This window comes from Schistocerca piceifrons, chromosome 2 (assembly GCF_021461385.2).
Source record: "Schistocerca piceifrons isolate TAMUIC-IGC-003096 chromosome 2, iqSchPice1.1, whole genome shotgun sequence".
Classification (NCBI taxonomy): domain Eukaryota; kingdom Metazoa; phylum Arthropoda; class Insecta; order Orthoptera; family Acrididae; genus Schistocerca; species Schistocerca piceifrons.
The window spans coordinates 584,430,823-584,450,488 of record NC_060139.1 but is presented as its reverse complement, the minus strand read 5'-3'; the positions used below and the strand labels follow the sequence as shown (position 1 = coordinate 584,450,488).

Genomic DNA, 19,666 nt, shown 5'->3' with positions numbered 1-19,666 from the left:
AAGCGTCGTCGCACGCGGTCTGCACGTCCAGCACGAACGCTGGTCCAACTGAGGCGCCAGGTGGAAATGGCATGGCAAGCCGTTCCACAGGACTACATCCAGCATCTCTACGATCGTCTCCATGGGAGAATAGCAGCCTGCATTGCTGCGAAAGGTGGATATACACTGTACTAGTGCCGACATTGTGCATGCTCTGTTGCCTGTGTCTATGTGCCTGTGGTTCTGTCAGTGTGATCATGTGATGTATCTGACCCCAGGAATGTGTCAATAAAGTTTCCCCTTCCTGGGACAATGAATTCACGGTGTTCTTATTTCAATTTCCAGGAGTGTATTATAAAATTTTAAGTGACTACTGCAGTATTGATAAATCTAATCTGGGAAATTCCCTTAGTTCCTCACTCGTATTCCTGATTGTATACTGAATACTTTCTTACCTAATACATTAGCAATTTACGCTACTGGCCATTCAAATTGCCGCACCAAGAAGAAATGCAGATGATAAAAGGGTATTCATTGGACAAATATATTGTACTAGAACTGAATGCGATTACATTTTCACGCAATTTGGGTGCATAGATCCTGAGAAATCAGTACCTAGAACAACCACCTCTGGCCGTAATAACGGCCTTGATACGCCTGGGAATTGAGTCAAACAGACCTTGGATGGCGTGTACAGGTATAGCTGCCTATGCAGCTTCAACACGATACCACAGTTCATCAAGAGTAGTGACTGGCGTATTGTGACGAGCCAGTTGCTCGGCCACCATCAACCACACGTTTTCAGTTGGTGAGAGATCTGGAGATTGTGCTGACCAAGGCAGCAGTCGAACATTTTCTGTATCCAGAAAGGCCTGTACAGGACCTGCAACATGCGGTCGTGCATTCTCCTGCTGAAATGTGGGGTTTCGCAGGGATCGAATGAAGGGTAGAGCCACGGGTCGTAACACATCTGAAACGTAAAGTCCACTGTTCAAAGTGGCGTCATTGCGAACAAGAGGTGACCGAGACGTGTAACCAATGGCACCCCATACCATCAGGCCGGGTGATACGCCAGTATGGCGATGACGAATACACGCATCCAATGTGCGTTCATCGCGATGACGCCAAACACGGATGCGACCATCATGATGCTGTAAACAGAACCTGGATTCGTCCAAAAAAATGAGGTTTTGCCATTTTTGCGCCCAGATTCGTCCTTGAGTACACCATCGCAGACGCTCCTGCCTGTGATGCAGCGTCAAGGGTAACCGCAGCCATGGTCTCTGTTTGCTGCTGCAAACGTCGTCGAACTGTTCGTGCAGATGGTTGTTGTCTTGCAAATGTCCCCATCTGTTGACTCAGGGATCGAGACGTGGATGCACGATCCGTTACATCCATGCGGATAAGATGCCTGTCATCTCGACTGCTAGTGATACGAGGCCTTTGGGATCCAGCACGGCGTTCCGTATTACCCTCTGAACCCACCGATTCCATATTCTGCTAACAGTCATTGGATCTCGACCAACGCGAGCAGCAATGTCGCGATACGATAAACCGCTATCGCGATAGGCTACAATTCGACCTTTATCAAAGTCGGAAACGTGATGGTACACATTTCTCCTCCTTACACGAGGCATCACAACAACGTTTCACCAGGCAACGCCGGTCAACTGCTGTTTGTGTATGAGAAATCGGTTGGAAACTTTCCTCATGTCAGCACGTTGTAGGTGTTGCCACCGGCGCCAACCTAGTGCGAATGCTCTGAAAAGCTAACCATTTGCATATCACAGCATCTTCTTCATGTCGGTTAAATTTCGCGTCTGTAGCACGTCATCTTCGTGTTGTAGCAATTTTAATGGCCAGTAGTGTATAATGCACAATGGTATCATGAGGGCACTTGACCAGATGAGACCTCACCACACTCAGAAATGCTTCGTTGTGGCGATTCTCTTTAAGCTATTCAGTGTATCTATCCAACAAAAAAACACGCCCAGAAGGTGTGCAATATCCTTATCTGCCCACAAAAACATTGAGAGAAAGTGTCATTCACCCTGGAATTTAGGAACATGAAAATTCAAGAGGATGAGTTAGCTTTTGTGCAATTAAGGTACCTGTAGGAGTGACATTGATAAAATGTGTCATCAATTTGCATGCCAACATTTTGCTGTTCAGATTCCAATCATGTGTCAGTGAGAGTAAGAATCACTGAAAGCGAGGGACTATAAGCCGTAGCCAGTAAAACTAGCTTTTTTCAGGTACCGAAGAGAAATGGAGTCCTCCTCAAGCTGAAAAACTGTCCTCTGCACATGGGTTTCTTTCCTGGGGTGTTCCGCCACAGTTCCACCTGGTAAAATTACTCTTGCAATGGACCCAGTAAACCGACATCATGAGGAGGGTAACTCCAGGCATCTCAATAACCCCAAAGGAAAAGGAGTTCTTCAGTAGCCAAGAACATGTACTCAGTAATCTGACATTGCAGAACACACTGTCCCAATACTTATGAAAAGAGAAGTTATGACACATTACAACACTAACAGCGCTTCTGGAGTCGCTGATCTACTGCGAAAGATATGATGTCACGATATCGTAATAGTTACAACTGGCAGGTCAGACCTGTTATAACTTAGTGAGCGGGAACACAGCCAAATCAGAAACACTAGCCCAAAGGTCGACAATACAATTACTGAAATTTCTTTCGAAAGCCAAATTTTTATACTTTTGGGCAAAGATAGCACGTTATTATGAACTGGATTACGGTACTTCTGAACTAGCGTTTGCTATAAACGTTTTCAGTCTGACTGAGATACATTCTCTGAGGTCAACCCCTTCCAACTCTCCCATACACTTCATAATGTTTATAAGTACCACGGATAAATAATTAATATACACATATTTATTACCCATAAAATGTGAAGTGTGTGGCCTACGTTAGTTTCCCAGATTATAGGCTGTAACAGTGAAGATTAAATAAATAGACGAAACGCGAAGTTATTTATTTTATCTTCTTTTCTTCATCCTCTATATATTCAAACAATCTCAACATATCTTCCCCATTACTCGACCCCGCACCTTCACTCACTCCACAATGCTCTCAAAAATTAACTTAATAAACTTTAAGTAAAGGTTTAAGTCTTAGTTAAAGTATGAATGTCAATCAATATCACACTTAATAGAGATATAATTTACTGAAGTAAATGGTTGTAGTTTCATCATAAGTTGCTTTTATTATTTCTTCATGGTGACTATTTTTGGACACCTTTGTCCATTTTCAAACAATCTTACAAATAAAAACACAGTTGCACTGACAGTTTTATACAAACAAGGCATACATATTTGCAATACAATTATATTAAACTAATATATATGTGAGGTATACAGATTTTTCATTGTTATTTAGTTATATGAGTTGCACGGTTGTATGTGTGACAATACAGGCGAAAGTTTATGTACAAAACAGCCCCTTCAGTTATGATAAAAGTGACACTCTGGCCGACTCAACAACAGTAAGTAGACCACACAAGACAGGCATTGGAGAAATGGCATGCACAGACAACGGTGGTTACCATGTAAAACCCATCCTTTTTTATTTTTGAGTCATCGGTCTTCTGACTGGTTTGATGTGGCCCGCCACGAATTCCTCTCCTGTGCCAACCTCGTCATCTCAGAGTAGCATTGCAGCCTACATGTCCTGTTAGCGTAAGCAGGGCTATGCCCGAAGCGTTCAGTGAATTCGAAAGTAAAATTCTGTGTACCGACTTGACAGAAAATCCTAGGAAGTTCTGGTCTTACGTTAAATCAGTAAGTGGATCGAAACAGCATATCCAGACACTCTGGGATGATAATGGCATTGAAACAGAGGATGACACGCGTAAAGCTGAAATACTAAACACCTTTTCCCAAAGCTGTTTCACAGAGGAAGACCGCACTGCAGTTCCTTCTCTAAATCCTCGCACGAACGAAAAAATGGCTGACATCGAAATAAGTGTCCAAGGAATAGAAAAGCAACTGGAATCACTCAACAGAGGAAAGTCCACTGGGCCTGACGGGATACCAGCCCGATTCTACACAGAGTACGCGAAAGAACTTGCCCCCCGCCCCCCTTCTAACAGCCGTGTACTGCAAGTCTCTAGAGGAACGGAAGGTTCCAAATGATTGGAAAAGAGCACAGGTAGTTCCAGTTTTCAAGAAGGGTCGTCAAGCACATGCGCAAAACTATAGGCCTATATCTCTGACATCGATCTGTTGTAGAATTTTAGAACATGTTTTTTGCTCCCGTATCATGTCATTTCTGGAAACCCAGAATCTACTCTGTAAGAATCAACATGGATTCCGGAAACAGCGATCGTGTGAGACCCAACTCGCTTTATTTGTTCATGAGACTCAGAAAATATCAGATACAGGCTCCCAGGTAGATGCCATTTTCCTTGACTTCCGGAAGGCGTTAGATACAGTTCCGTACTGTCGCCTGATAAACAAAGTAAGAGCCTACGGAAATTCAGACCAGCTGTGTGGCTGGATTGAAGAGTTTTTAGCAAACAGAACACAGCATGTTGTTCTCAATGGAGAGACATCTACAGACGTTAAAGTAACCTCTGGCGTGCCACAGGGGAGTGTTATGGGACCATTGCTTTTCACAATATACCTATAAATGACCTAGTAGATAGTGTCCGAAGTTCCATACGGCTTTTCGCGGATGATGCTGTAGTATACAGAGACGTTGCATCATTAGAAAATTGCAGCGAAATTCAGGAAGATCTGCAGCGGATAGGCACTTGCTGCAGGGATTGGCAACTGACCCTTAACATAGACAAATGTAATGTATTGCGAATACATAGAAAGAAGGACCCTTTATTGTATGATTATATGATAGCGGATCAAACACTGGTAGCAGTTACTTCTGTAAAATATCTGGGAGTATGCGTATGGAACGATTTGAAGCGGAATGATCATATAAAATTAATTGTTGGTAAGGTGGGTGACAGGTTGAGATTCGTTGGGAGAGTCCTTGTAGTCCACCAACAAAGGAGGTGGCTTACAAAACACTCGTTCGACCTATACCTGAGTATTGCTCATCAGTGTGGGATCCGTACCAGGTCGGGTTGACAGAGGAGATAGAGAAGATGCAAAGAAAAGCGGCGCGTTTCGTCACAGGGTTACTTAGTAAGCGTGATAGCGTTACGGAGATGTTTAGCAAACTCAAGTGGCCGACTATGCAAGAGAGGCGCTGTGCATCGCGGTGTAGCTTGCTGTCCAGGTTTCGAGAGGGTGAGTTTCTGGATGAGGTATCGAATATATTGCTTCCCCCTACTTACACCTCCCGAGGAGATCACGAATGTAAAATTAGAGAGATTCGAGCGCGCACGAAGGCTTTCCGGCAGTCGTTCTTCCCGCGAACCATACGCGACTGGAACAGGAAAGGGAGGTAATGACAGTGGCACGTAAAGTGCCCTCCGCCACACACCGTTGGGTGGCTTGCGGAGTATAAATGTAGATGTAGATGTACATCTTCAATTATTTGCTCGATGTACCCTAATCTCTATTTCCCTCTACAGCTCCCTCTAATACCTGGAAGCCATTCCGTGATGTCTAAACAGATATCCTACCGTCCTGGTCCCTCTTCTTGTCAGTGTTTCCCATGTATTTCTTTCCTCGCCAGTTCTCTGGAGGGCTTCCTCATTTTTTACCTAATCCATCCACCTAATTTTCAACATTCTTCTGTAGCATCACATCTTAAATGCTTCGATTCTGTTCTGTTCCTGTTTTCCCACAGTCCATGTTTCACTACCATGTAATGTTATGCTCCAAAAATACATTCTCAGAAATTTATTCCTCAGCTTAAGGCCCACGTTTGATACTAGTGGACTTCTCTTGGCCAGGAATGTCCTTTGTAGACTACGAGCTGCGGACAGATGGGGGACTGGTCCAGAATCTTTTGCTCATGGAGAGATCTTCATGACAGTTTTTCGCTAACAGGCCACATGTCCTGTGGATACGTATTATGTGTCTTTCAAGCAGTGATTTCCATTGCCCTCTGCGTCCTCAGCCGTTGATTATTGCTGATTCTTCCGCCTTTAGGTGTAGTTCCCAGGGGCAAGAGAGTGCCCTGAACCTCTGTCTGCCCCTGCTCCCTCTTTGACGAGGCCTTTGGCCGAATGAGGGTGACTTCTAAAGTCATTTCTGATGATTTTTAATTATATATTTAAGCGATGGCGGGGTTCGAACCCAGGACCGAGGATCTTTTGATAACTAATCAAAGACGGTAGCTCTGGACCCTAGAGGCCGCTGACAACAGACGCTACAGTTGCAAGAGCTGCGCTCAATAGTTGTACTTTTATGCATGACACACAACTGATGCCCAGTTCTGGAAAAGTTACATGTGTTTACTACAACACAAGACGAGAAAGTGCGGCAGCACCCACACCAAAAAGAAGTTAACCTGTCAGTTGTGGACCTATATTTTATCTGCACCATGCTGCAATTTCGTAAATATATTTTAGTTATAAAATTAAATTATGAGATTTCCATGAAATTAAATCATGGCAATAAGTGACGAACACTAATGTGAACAATGACGTTGCATCTCCATGGACAGATGGGTAAGTCGAGTTTCTATGTCATTGTTTTTAATCTTAGGCGTAATTCCAACTTCTAGTCAATAAGACTTCTTCTCTATTTATTCTTGATAAGGCTCATGCTTGAAAATGGTTGTTTGCATGAATATGTGGGAACATCGAGAGCTGTAAAAGGTGAAAACCTCTTTGACGCACCAGGGAGAAGATCGTTGGGGGAGAAAAAGCAGGGACAACCAGTGCGTTTTCGACGTTGTAACGGTGTGGAAGCTCAGTAAATTCATTCTATGCAAGTAAAACCATTCATGCCGTGTCGTATATAATTCAGTGATGGTTCTAGTATACCTTAGTACCCCACTTTCACAATGGTGACCCAGACGTGATATGGACATGCAACATCTCGCTCCCTAGCACTCGAGCTGTCAGAATGCCGTCGGACGGAATCATAATGTCGCACGATAACGCCTTCCTCCACAGTGCCAACAGGACGAAGGCTATGCTTCGGTGATTTGGTTGTGAAGCACTGCACCGTCTTCTGTACAGCCTCGATCATTCACAGTGTGATTTTCACATCTTTGGTGACCTGAAGAAAGACATGTGTGGTCGTCAGTTCCTGTCAGATGAGGAATCGCAACTCTGGTTGCGGTTGTGGATCTCGTCTCCCAGTGGGATAAATGTATTGACACGTGTGGTGATTACTTTTGAATGGGACCATTCCATGGTCCCTTTGTGGTGGGTGTTCGGTTTTCATTTGCCTGTGCTCATATACATTTAAACTTATTAACAAATATCTAAATGAAAACTGAACTTCTTTCCTATTTTCAACATCATTGAGGATACGTATCGGATCTGTGGAAGGAACAGTACCATATAGTCCTTTTTCAAATAGCTAATTTGTATATATAGGTTTAGTGCGGAAGGAAACTGTAAAATGAAAACCGCTGAAGGGATTGTAATGCCATCGCCTATCGAAGAAAGTGTAGTCTCTGTAAGAGTGTTGTGAACCATACTCGTCGCTAGAGGGACACGAGCACGTACACGCTTCGATTGTTCACTGGATTCAGTAATGCTGAAAACAGAGAAATGGAGGGTTCAAAAGGAAAGTGAGGGGATGTAGTGCGTCCCCTGACAGCGGAAGGAGGACAGCGAAGGGAAACTCATTAAACAATGGTAGAAGTGTTCGAAGAGCGCTGCATGTCCGTTGCTAGGGTCAGGGTGTTGCGCAAGTGCTTCAAGAGACGATGGATGCCGTTGGTCGATGACGCACGGCCTGGAACGCCACACCTGCGTGACCGATGCTACGGTCCAGCAGTTGGACGCCCTTATTAGTGAAGGCCGGCGAGTTGACAGCCATTCCCACAGAGGTCAAACTGAGCGTGAGAACTGCAACGGACATGCAATGTTCTCCGTACACTTGTGACATTCTTCGATGAATTTCCATTCGCCACACTCCTTCCACTGTGAGGAAACGCACTACATCTCTTTTCTCTTAATTTACAGCCTCCATGTCTCTGTTTTCAGCACTACTGAGTGCTATGGACGTCGACGTGTGCACGTTTTCACCCTGTCGTCACGTAAGTGTGATCCCATGTCTCTCTAGCAGCGCGTTAGTGTCGTCAGCGCTCTAATAGGGACCGGACCACTCCTTCTTCCGTAGACATTGGCGTATTAATACCTTCGGCGGTTTTCATTTTACAGCACTCGGCTCGTTCCTTTTTGAAAGCACCTTATTTTTTGTAAAATATCAAATGACAAACGCCTTCAGTCGTCTATATTTCCAATATTAGTTTACTTTTGCTAAGTGTTTCGGCGTTACACTACGCCATCTTCAGGTCCCCGAATAAAGACGACAATAATAGCAGTGTAAACTACCCAATGAAAGGGACGGTATCAAATTTAAGAAATCAAATTGTATACAGTCGTAATACATAGTAAACATGTGATAAAAACCAAACTGTGCGGCGAGTGGCATCAAAGTTAAAGATAAATTAAAGGTTAAAATGAGAGAACAGTTACACACTGTATGAATATAAATTAGGGAATAAAATATGCTGACTGAACATTAAAAAAACCGACAAACTGCAGGAACCATTCCCGACTGGAAATGGAGGGAAAAAAGGTCCTATGAACATATATCCGGAAACAGACGGTGTGCGTATAACGACAACAAATCGTCCCGCAACACAGCATAGAGATGTATCGCATCCACGTCACAACGTACACATAATCGTACTTTGGCTTACGCCATGTTGGCAGGCCACTTGCCTGGACGTTGTACTAGGGCTCGTCTCAAAATCCTGTACAATGGTCATCCAAATCTGCTGTACGCACAGTCCGCCGCCTCCCTGCATGAGCATCTGTCTGAAAGGGTCCATTACCTCAAAAACGCCCAAAAAGGTCCTGAAATGTTGTGAGATGTGTTCGGTGTCTGTGAGAGTACTTGTTTTTTGTATAGCCGTGCCGCCTCTTGACCGTTTCCATCTGCTTGGCCGTATAACAATACCATCTCGGCTTGTTGCCGACAGGAATACCGGACTATTCTGCTGCTTACAGTATTCTGCGTCAACCACAGAGCCAATAACACATGACGAGCACACAGCACGTGGTCAAAGGAACTTCCATTCGTCAGCGCCATCTATCGTGGCATAGGTGCTTTTCTGGACACATGTTCATAGGACCTTTCTTTCTCCGTTTCCAGTCAGCAATCCGCCCTGCAGTTAGTCGGTGTTATTAATGTTCACCATGTATATACAAGGTGTACAATTTAGCTTCCGCCGTTTGCCGATAGGTGGCGACAACGGTAAGTAGCGGCCGAAAGAAACAGATCGCAGACGTCAGGCAGTTAGCTTGGACCTCGGTCAACATATCCTCATTCAAACATTAGTCGATTTGTGTCTGCATCATAAAGTTGTTCTTGATTGAAAATGTCAGTTTACGAGGCTAATTCTCGTGATTTGCGGGAGGTGTTACTGTTTTGTTTCAACATGAAGAAAACAGCGGCTGAGTCTCATCGAATGCTCTCAAGTAAGCATTGCAAGGACGCTATTAGTGAAAGAACGTGTCGTTAGTGGTTTCAACGCTTCAAGAACGGTGATTTTAACGTCAGTGGTGGAAGAGAGAATGTTTACGAAGATGCAGAATTGGAGACATTGCGGAGTGAAGACTCGCGTCGAACTCAAGAAGAATTGGCACGATTAGTGGGAGTGACACAGCAAGCCATTTCAAAACGTCTCAAGGCTATGGGCGTGATTCAGAAAGAAGGAACTTGGGTTTTTTGTGAGCTGAAACCAAGGGCCGTTGAACGACGTTTGTGTGTCTCTGAACAGTTGCTTCAGAGGCAAAAACGGAAGGGATTTATGCATCGCATTGTGGCCGGGGACGATAAACGGACGGCCAAACCGAATATTCACAGCTCCGAGATCATGCTCTGCATTTGGCGGGACCAGCTCGGCGTCGTGTACTATGAGGTGTTCAAACCAAGTGAAACAATCACAGGTGCTCGTTATCGAACGCAATTAATGCGTCTGAAAAGAGCATTACAAGACAAACGACCGCAGTACAGTGAGAGGCACGATAAAGTGATTTTGCAGCACGACAACGCTCGACCCCACGTTGGAGAAGAGGTCAAAACGTATTTGGAAACGTTAAAATGGGAAGTCCTACCCCACCCGCCGTATTCTCCAGACATTGCTCTCCCTGACTATCACCTGTTTAGATCAATGGCGCATGGCCTGGCTGACCGACACTTCCGATCTCATGAAGAAGCCACAAATTGGATCGATTCGTGGATCGCTTCAAAAGATGAACACTTTTTTCGACGCAGGATTCGTACACTACCCGAAAGAGGGGAGAAAATAGTGGTCAGCGATGGACAATACTTTGAATGATACGTGTGTAATCATTTCGTTTGATTAAAGCCTCAGATGGTGGGGAAAAAACGGCGGAAGCAAAGTTGTACACGTTGTAGTAGTAAAGAGAACCTACTAATCGGAGGTGAAAATTACATACTACACATAGACAACCACGGAGTCACATATTGACAAATAACCAATACATAATGCTAAAGTCACTGCCCGTGGATCAACTGAACCAAAACCATCACAGTCATTTGCTGACGAGTACCGTGTGAAGGTAAAATATTTATCACGATCATACCCATCAGATATGACTGTGATTGTTTTGCTTCAGTTGTTTCACGGGCAATGACATACATACTGGTTGTTTGTCAACACGTCATACCGTTGTCTATGCATAACTTGTGACTTTGACCCCCAATTAGTAGGTCCTCTTTACTGTCATATAGCATACATATTTTGTTCCCTAATTCATACTCATACAGTGTGCAACTGTTCATTCATTTTATCCCTTCTCTTCAATTTTAATGTCACTCCCTGAACAGTCTAGTTTTTGTTATATGTTTACAACAAATTACCACTGTATATAATTTGATTTCTTAAATTTTACATCATTCGTTTTGTTATGTGGTTTACGGTGTCATTATTGTTGTCTTTCCACAGGGCCTAAGTATGGCATAGTGTAATGCCAAAACTGGTAACAAAAATAGAATAAAATTGGAAATATAGACGGCTGAAGGTGTTTTTGATTCGACATTTTATACTGAACAGCCGAGGTCCAGCACCCATCCTGTATAAAGACGGACTTACAGTCACCTTATATTTTGTTGTCTTGTCATGTTCAACATCATCAAAAATCTCCTAATTACGAGCCTACGGAATGTACAGTGAGTTGTATCAGTTATGTCCAGTCAACTAAACCTTTCTTCCTCAAATTTCCGTTAAGTCACATGCAAGCCTGTTGCACATTCATATAGACTACACAGATTTATTACGTCTCTAAGAATTCTTTCGAAGTGTGCTGTCATGTCTACTTGATAAAGACTCCAAAGGCCAGAGTAGTACTATAGAACTAGTTACATTAATGAGCTGTGTTACAGAGCAGTGGTGTTTCCTGAACCAGAGCTGAATCGTTGAGAAATAAACATTAGTGACAAAATAATTTTTGAGAACATTTCTCGTGGAGAAACAACGGTCTGACGAAAGGTAGTTTGAAAATAGATTACAAGCATTCCCCACTGCAAAAACATTTATTTCGATGGTAACCGGTTTCAACCAGTATTTCACCATCCTCAGACTATCATACTGAAATATGAACATAGAATGGATTTAGAGCAGTTGTTCCCAACCTGGGGCAAATACCCCCTGAGGAGTAAAATGAAATTTTCTCAGGGGTAAAAACTAAACGATGAGATTCTCTTCCAGTCACGAAACTACATTATTTTCAAAATATCATTACTATTATCACAATTTTGTGAGACTAATATTGATTATACAAGTCATTAATAATTACTTTTTCTGAACTAGTAGCATTAATCCGGTGGAGGTTACAGGTTCTGTACAAAGTCCACCCGCTACACACGTATGTTGTGCATTTTCCTGTACATAGATGATGATAAAAGTGAGACATATACGTAACAAATGCTAAGTGTCTCAAGAAAATGTCTTCTCCAAGTTGTAGGCAGTACCTGCAGTACTCCAGAAATTACTTCATTATTCACTTCGAAACAGATAAATGAATTAACTGATAGCACGACACAGCAGTAACTACATAAGGGCTACTATAGTACTGTACATAATATTAATATTATTATTACTATTATTACTATTACTATTAGTGGCTATGGTCAGACGCAAAGCACTAACAGTCTGAGGTCTTCCAATTTCTGCCATTTCAGAAGTAAGGAATGCAGCACGAACAGTAAGCATAGTGCACACATTTTAGTTTGGTTGATTTTAAATAGCTGGCTTTCTGCTTTCCTGAGGAGGAGACGTGGGTAGCATTTGCGATGCACCATGAATTCTTTCGTCATTCAGACTAACACACACACACACACACATACACACACGTAAGCTAAATATCATCCATCTTTCCTCATGTTAAAAGTTAGAGTGTTCCAAGAAAAGTATTTCATCCTACAGTTTAGTTGGTTGTTCAAGTTGGTGATAACGTGGGGGAGAGGGGACAACAGACAGCAGGGGAGGGGGGGGAGGGGTAGGGCGGTGGTACTAGCTAATATCTAATTGTACTTACGGGTAATGGTCTAAGAACGGTTGGGAAGCGCTGATTTAGAGGGATGTCTGATAACAGTAGTAATATATGAAATACATCATATATAACAAATATTAAAAGAAAAAATTATACTCATGATGGAAGGTGGTGGGGGTGAATGGAGCCGGTGTTGTAACTCCACGAGCGTCAACTGATAAGGAGAGCAACGCAGCTGTAATTTACAAACGCGATGCTCTGCGTCAGCAACAGCGATTCAGGCATACAGGACGTAAAACAGTTATTAAGATAAGGCATATACAGAACAGATACACGAACGGTAATAGCAAATGAACAAATAAGTACATTACGCTATATAAAGAAACTGCTATAAACAGCATTGCGTCCATATGTGATAAGAATATATGTAAAAGAGATAACCAATCATAACCTGCTGAGAACACCGGTAGCCATCTGTGGGGATTTATCATAAACTCCTAGATTTATATTAGCAAAGACAGTAGTGGTTAAGTGATGTCAAAGGTTCCCATGCAGATGGCGTCGTCGTATCGATGTATACTATCCAGCAGAAGACGATTTCAGAGCTGCGACAGCGATTGGATATTACAAGCGTACTGCAATACAGGTCGACATGTATAAACGCATTCCAGGAATTGGAGGTTGCTTCTAGATCGTAGAGCCAGTGGAAATACTGGTTGAGTGACGCCTTTATTTACCATGGAAGCGGCGTCGAGGTGTCGACATGCAAGTTTCAACAAAACAGCTTGTCGCTGTCACAACTTTGGTGGTTGTGGTAAGGTCCTATGGGACCAAACTGCTGAGGTCATCGGTCCCTAGTCTTACACACTACTTAATCTAACTTAAACACACACACACACACACACACACACACACACACACACACACACACACACACACATGGTTGAGGGAGGACTCGAACCTCCGGTGGGGGGAGCCGCGCGAACTGTGGCAAGGCGTCTCAGACCGCGCGGCTCGCGACTTTGAATTCGTCTTGTTTTAATATTTGTTATAAATGGTGTATTTTATATATTACTACTATTGCAAAAATCGCTCTAAATCCATTTTATGTTCATATTTCCGTATGAGAGGTTCAGGATACTTACTGTCGAAAGGATATATTTAGTTTTTTTTTTTTTTTTTTGCAAACTGAAGTGACATATCCAACAAGTGGGGATATCACATAGTGATTGATGCGTAGATATCGTCGATCGCATTGATCACATAGAGTACTTACAGCAGATAAAGAAAAGGTGTAAAAACATATTTATGTCCCGAGAGTGACTGGGAAAGAGACGTGTGCGGGTACTGACCGTACGCTGCTGATGTCGGTGGCGTGCAGGCCGATGACGTCGAGGTCTCGGAGAGCGAGGCTGAGCCCGCGGCCCTGCTCCAGCAGCACCTCCGTCAGCCGCAGCGGGTCCAGCGGTTGCAGCCCGTACCTGCGGTCACCTACCAACAACCGGCGCTTCGCTCACGTGGCAGCCCCAGTAGCACATGAAGGTGATCAACACTTGTTATAAGTGTGGCAACTACTGCGTGAGCCTCTGTAGCCGAGGTTGCAAATGTGTGCATGCTCGGTGAAGCTCAGTTCCCAGGTAGCCAGTTCGAATCTTGGATGTGGAAAATTTTTTCGCTTCAAGCATTTCGGCTGTAAGGAGGGGTGGTGGTGAAGTTTAAGTCCCTGATATCCAGCCTTTGCAACAATGTCCATATTAAATTCCAGACCTCTCCACAGTGTCACATGGGCGGACACAAACACGACCACAGAGTCCGAAACCGAGGTGAAACGTCTCCTTAGAAAAATTTATAAATGACAGTGCTGGAAAACCTCTACGTTATTTGATTTTCAAACAGTTGAGCAGAACTGAACGTACTCAGACATTTCTTTCTTTACTTATTCTGATCAATACTAAACTGACACACAATATTTTTAGCGCAACGCAATCTGACTTTCAATCATTCCTACAAAAGAATGGCACTGACTGACAATAACCTATACCTTTCACGAATCACTTACCTCACAAATATCTTCGTTACTCGAACCACTGAGATACAGAGAGCGCCAATACTGCCAGCTAAATAAAAGATTCTAACTACTGAAGGCACTAACTTCTGATAGGCGTAGTTAGCAAATGAAAGATTTTGATAGAGAACAAACAATGTATTTACCTTAATGATATTCAAAAGTCATCATATATATATCAGTTCATGATATACAGTATTACAAATTTACTCTTTCTGATGGACACACGTGCAGATCGTCTGCTCTCAAAATTCTGCCATCTCTCTCCCCACATCTACCGCTGCTGGCGGCTCACCTCCAACTGCGCAACGCTACGAGCTGTTCACATCCAACCGCCCAACACTACAATAGAGAATGTTTCAACAATGCCAACCAGCCACAGACTGCACACAGCAGTCAGTGATTTTCATACATAGCGCTACGTGGCGTTACCAACATAAAAACCTAAACAGCCTACTTACAGAGGAAGGAACACTAAGTGAACATGACTCAGAAGGGATCAACATGTATGGGACCAAAAACAACAATGTATGACACTGCATGCCACAACACAATCACAAACAACACAACAATCATAAAACAAATAAACACTGGCACCACACACTAAGACTGTAGTAATAAGGTAATGTCGCTTGGGAGGAGAAGGCTCGAAGAACTTTTATTCCGAGGCTCCTCCTCCCCAATGGCATCCTGTATAGTGTTTAAAGTATACTTCTCACAAGCAGTCATGTATTGCTCGTCTTATTGTACGAAGACAAAAGTATATTCTCTTCTCTATTCAAAGCTATAATCAATGAATTTCATATATCAGAAATGTATTAAGTTATTTAAGGAATAATGTATTCAATTAGCAATGAATTATATTCTATTTCAACTAACAAATGACAAACATAAGTGTATTTCTCATGTGAAGCTAAAATTCATGTATTCCATGTATGAAGTGCTCTATCAGCATTTAATCTATATAATATGTGTAAAAATACATTAGCGCAAACCATTTCAATGAGAATAGCTTGAGGTTGTACCGAGACCTTCTCATCTGAAATGGATAGAAATAGGCCATTACTAACCAACATGCTACTTAGACTGTATTACTCATCCAAATACAGCAAAAATGGCTCTGAGCACTATGGGACTTAACAGCTGTGGTCATCAGTCCCCTAGAACTTAGAACTACTTAAACCTAACTAACCTAAGGACATCACACACAGCCATGCCCGAAGCAGGATTCGAACCTGCGACCGTAGCAGTCGCGCGGTTCCGGACTGAACGCCTAGAACCCAAATACAGCATATCACTTCCCTCTATATATTAAAAATTATTCTTAACCACGCTCATTGTGTTACATTTTCTTTTTTTATTTTTCTTTGACATTTGCATTGTATAAATTAAATTATATTATCATCAACTATGTAGTAACATTCGACCCACCTTACGTTTCAAGGCGGTTGGTTACCCTGTACTGTTAATGAAATAAATAAATAAAAGTGTCTCATGAAGTGAGAGTATGTGATTAAGTTGATGGTGAATAATCCATCGTATTGGGACATTATGCCTGGCGACCCCTTTGGTGATATTCAAGGGAATAGGCTAATTTCCGCACTGAGTTTAACCACTCCCGTCTCTCATCATCACACAAACACGACGCTACTCTACACACACACCCAGTACCATCACCTACAGTCAACACAAATAAAGGGGCTGGACAAAAATATGGAAACACAAGGAGAAGTACATGCTTGAACATAAATACAGGTGCTAACCGAGCGTGCAGGTTCCGTGCTGTATTTGACCACGAATGGACACTGGAGTTATCAGCTGCGGTCAGAACAGGGTTCTCTGTAGTTGCGAGTGCATTATGTCCTAGTTAAGTGAATTCGAACGTTGGCGAATTGTTGGTGCTCGTATGGTGGGGGCTTTCGTAGCAAAGGTAGCCGTAGTGTTCGGTATTTCAAGAGGCACTGAATCGAAGATTTATACCGCTATACAGGGAAAGGGTAAAAACGTTATGCATTAAGCCGTAATGCGGACGAAAGTCTGTATTCAGTGATCGTAACAGACGGTCATTGAATCGGATTGTGACGAAAAAACGGATGAAGCTAGCTGCAAAAGTCACTGCAGAACTGAATCTCGCACTTGCAAAGCCTGACAGCACCAAAATAATACGAAGGGAGCCCCACAAGCAGCGAACTGTGGGGTGAGCAGTAATTCCAAAGCCTCATCAGTGATGCAAATGCTCATAATAGGAAACAGATGCCGAACCTATAATACCAGCGCTCTGGTGCAATAGAAGAAGGTCGTTTCGTCGGATGAGTATTGGTTAACACTTTTTCAACTTCTGGTTGAGTAGAAGTCCCAACATATCGGAAGTTCGGCGATGATATAGGCAGCCATGTCATGGTATTTCATGGGCACCATGGTTAACTTGCAAGGTTGCATTACTGCCAAGGATTATGCGACCATTTTGGCTGTTCAGATCCACCCCAATGGTGATACCGAGTTCCAAGACGACAGGGGCCCCTGCTGACACAACTCGCATCATCCAGCACTGGTTTTGTATGGACGGGGATAAACTGTCGCATTTTCCCTGGCCACAACAGCCACTAGAACTCAATATCATTGATGCTTCTGCGGTTTACTTTGGAGAGAAGAGTACGTGATTGATTTCAACTTCCACCGTCAATACCTCAACGTGTCATTATTCTGCAGGGAGAGTGGTATAAGATTCCTTTGAAAACCACATACGACCTGTATTTAACCATTCCGTGACGACTGGAAGCTGGTTTGAAAGCCAAAGGCTTTCCTTCATCGTATTAGGCTTCGCAATGTGTTTTTTTTTTTTTTTTTGGTGTTTCCATATTTTTGTTGACTTAAGACACAAATCTCACATACCGCATGGAAAGAGTCCATTGTGTGTGGAAGTAGAAAAGCCCTTTCCGATTACGCGGCTAAATAAACCCTCAGGGCCATCATCTCTTCCCTTCCTTCTTTATGATGTGAGCTGTGTGCCCTTCGCAGGGAAAAAGTTTGAATGCTATTTAACAAGTGATCGGTTCACATAGGGTGCAGAAGACTGTTAGACTTCACGGCTGCGTCCAGCCAGTGGCGAAAAGAGGCAGGGGAACCATTGAGATGAACATCGAGGAGCTGCAGGGAGTGAGGCAGGTCGGATGAGACATAAGTCGAGACGCAGATCGGGCAAGCAGTTTCGAGAACATTCACCGGATGATATTACGTAACGTTTTACAAAATCATTACCGCCATAGCACTCTATTGTGGAAGAGTGCCAACTTGGGGACTGTTTCCAGCAGTAAATACAACTATTCCACTAGTGCTAAGGAACAGACTAATACATTAATTTCTCAATTTCAGAAGGTGCTTTTGTACCGTATCTGTATATTCAGTGAATGAAAAGCCGTTCCAGTTGATGACACATATAAGGGGTGATAAAAAAGTTCCTATCTGAGAGCTTTGCTGCAGCGTATATGAAACGTAGCGCGACTCCGATGCATGTATATAACCACTGACATGTAGGAAAGGAATTAATATGGGTTTAGTGTCTTTCCAACGTGCGTGCGGTAAATCCTGAAAAGTGAACTATCAAATAAAACTACATGGTTCCAGAGATCTTTTCAGTCTCAAACATCCATCATCTATCTATACAGACTGAAACGACGAGTGAAAAATTTGCTCCAAGTTCGGGATTCGAAATCAGGTCTCCAGCTCACTAGGCAGACGCACAAACCGCTACGCCATCCTGTCACAGTTGCCTTGCATAACTGCATGGACTACGCTAGCTCTCCTTATTCCTCAGTCCAAATTCCCATTCACATTTCAGCCCACTAGGTATTCCTCCTAAACTCAAACAGCGTTTCAGAGGCTCTCCAACTGTATAGAAATAGCACCTCAGCATCGAAGAAATGGGGGATCATGCGTGCAGCGGAGATACTCTGCAACACCGTTCGGGTTGCTAGGGTAGTCTGTTGCAGTTATGGAAAACTACTGTGTCACGGTGACATAGTGGTTAGCGCATTTGATCGCTGAGCACAAGACCCAGGTTCTAAGCCTGCCCTTGGTACAAATTTTCATTTGTTGTTTCAGTCTGCATCCATACATCAAAGATCTACATCTACATCTATAATACATACTCCGCAATCCAACATACAGTGCGTAGCGGAGGGTACCTCGTACCACAACTAGCATCTTCTCTCCCTGTTCCACTCCCAAACAGAACGAGGGAAAAATGACTGCCTATATGCCTCTGTACGAGCCTAATCTCACTTATCTTATCTTTGTCGTCTTTCCGCGAAATATAAGTTGGCGGCAGTAAAATTGTACTGTAGTCAGCCTCAAATGCTGGTTCTCTAAATTTCCTCAGTAGCGATTCACGAAAAGAACGCCTCCTTTCCTCCAAGGACTCCCACCCGAGTTCCTGAAGCATTTCCGTAACACTTGCGTGATGCTCAAACCTTGTTGTTGTGGTCTTCAGTCCTGAGACTGGTTTGATGCAACTCTCAATGCTACTCTATCCTGTGGAAGTTTCTTCATCTCCCGGTACGTACTGCAGCCTACATCCTTCTGAATCTGCTTAGTGTATTCATCTCTTGGTCTCCCTCTACGATTTTTACCCTCCATTCTGCCCTCCCTTGATGCCTCAGAACATGTCCTACCAACCGATCCCTTCTTCTAGTCAAGTTGTGCCACAAACTCCTCTTCTCCCCAATTCTATTCAGTACCTCCTCATTAGTTATGTGATCTATCCATCTAATCTTCAGCATTCTTCTGTAGCACCACATTTCGAAAGCTTCTATTCTCTTCTTGTCCAAACTATTTATCGTCCATGTTTCGCTTCCGTACATGGCTACACTCCATACAAATACTTTCAGAAAAGACTTACTGACACTTAAATCTATACTCGATGTTAATAAATTTCTCTTCTTCAGAAACGCTTTCCTTGTCATTGCCAGTCTACATTTTATATCCTCTCTAC

At 43.1% G+C, this 19,666-nt stretch overlaps 1 protein-coding gene across 1 annotated transcript in view; it reads right to left on the bottom strand.

The window, feature by feature from the left end:
* Window positions 1-19,666, bottom strand: part of LOC124775617 (protein takeout-like) — a 93,245-nt gene that overhangs the window by 38,591 nt on the left and 34,988 nt on the right. Inside the window, exon 2 of the mRNA XM_047250445.1 lies at window positions 13,964-14,102. Coding sequence (XP_047106401.1) covers window positions 13,964-14,102 — 139 coding nt within the window. The remainder of the gene's footprint in view (window positions 1-13,963; window positions 14,103-19,666) is intronic.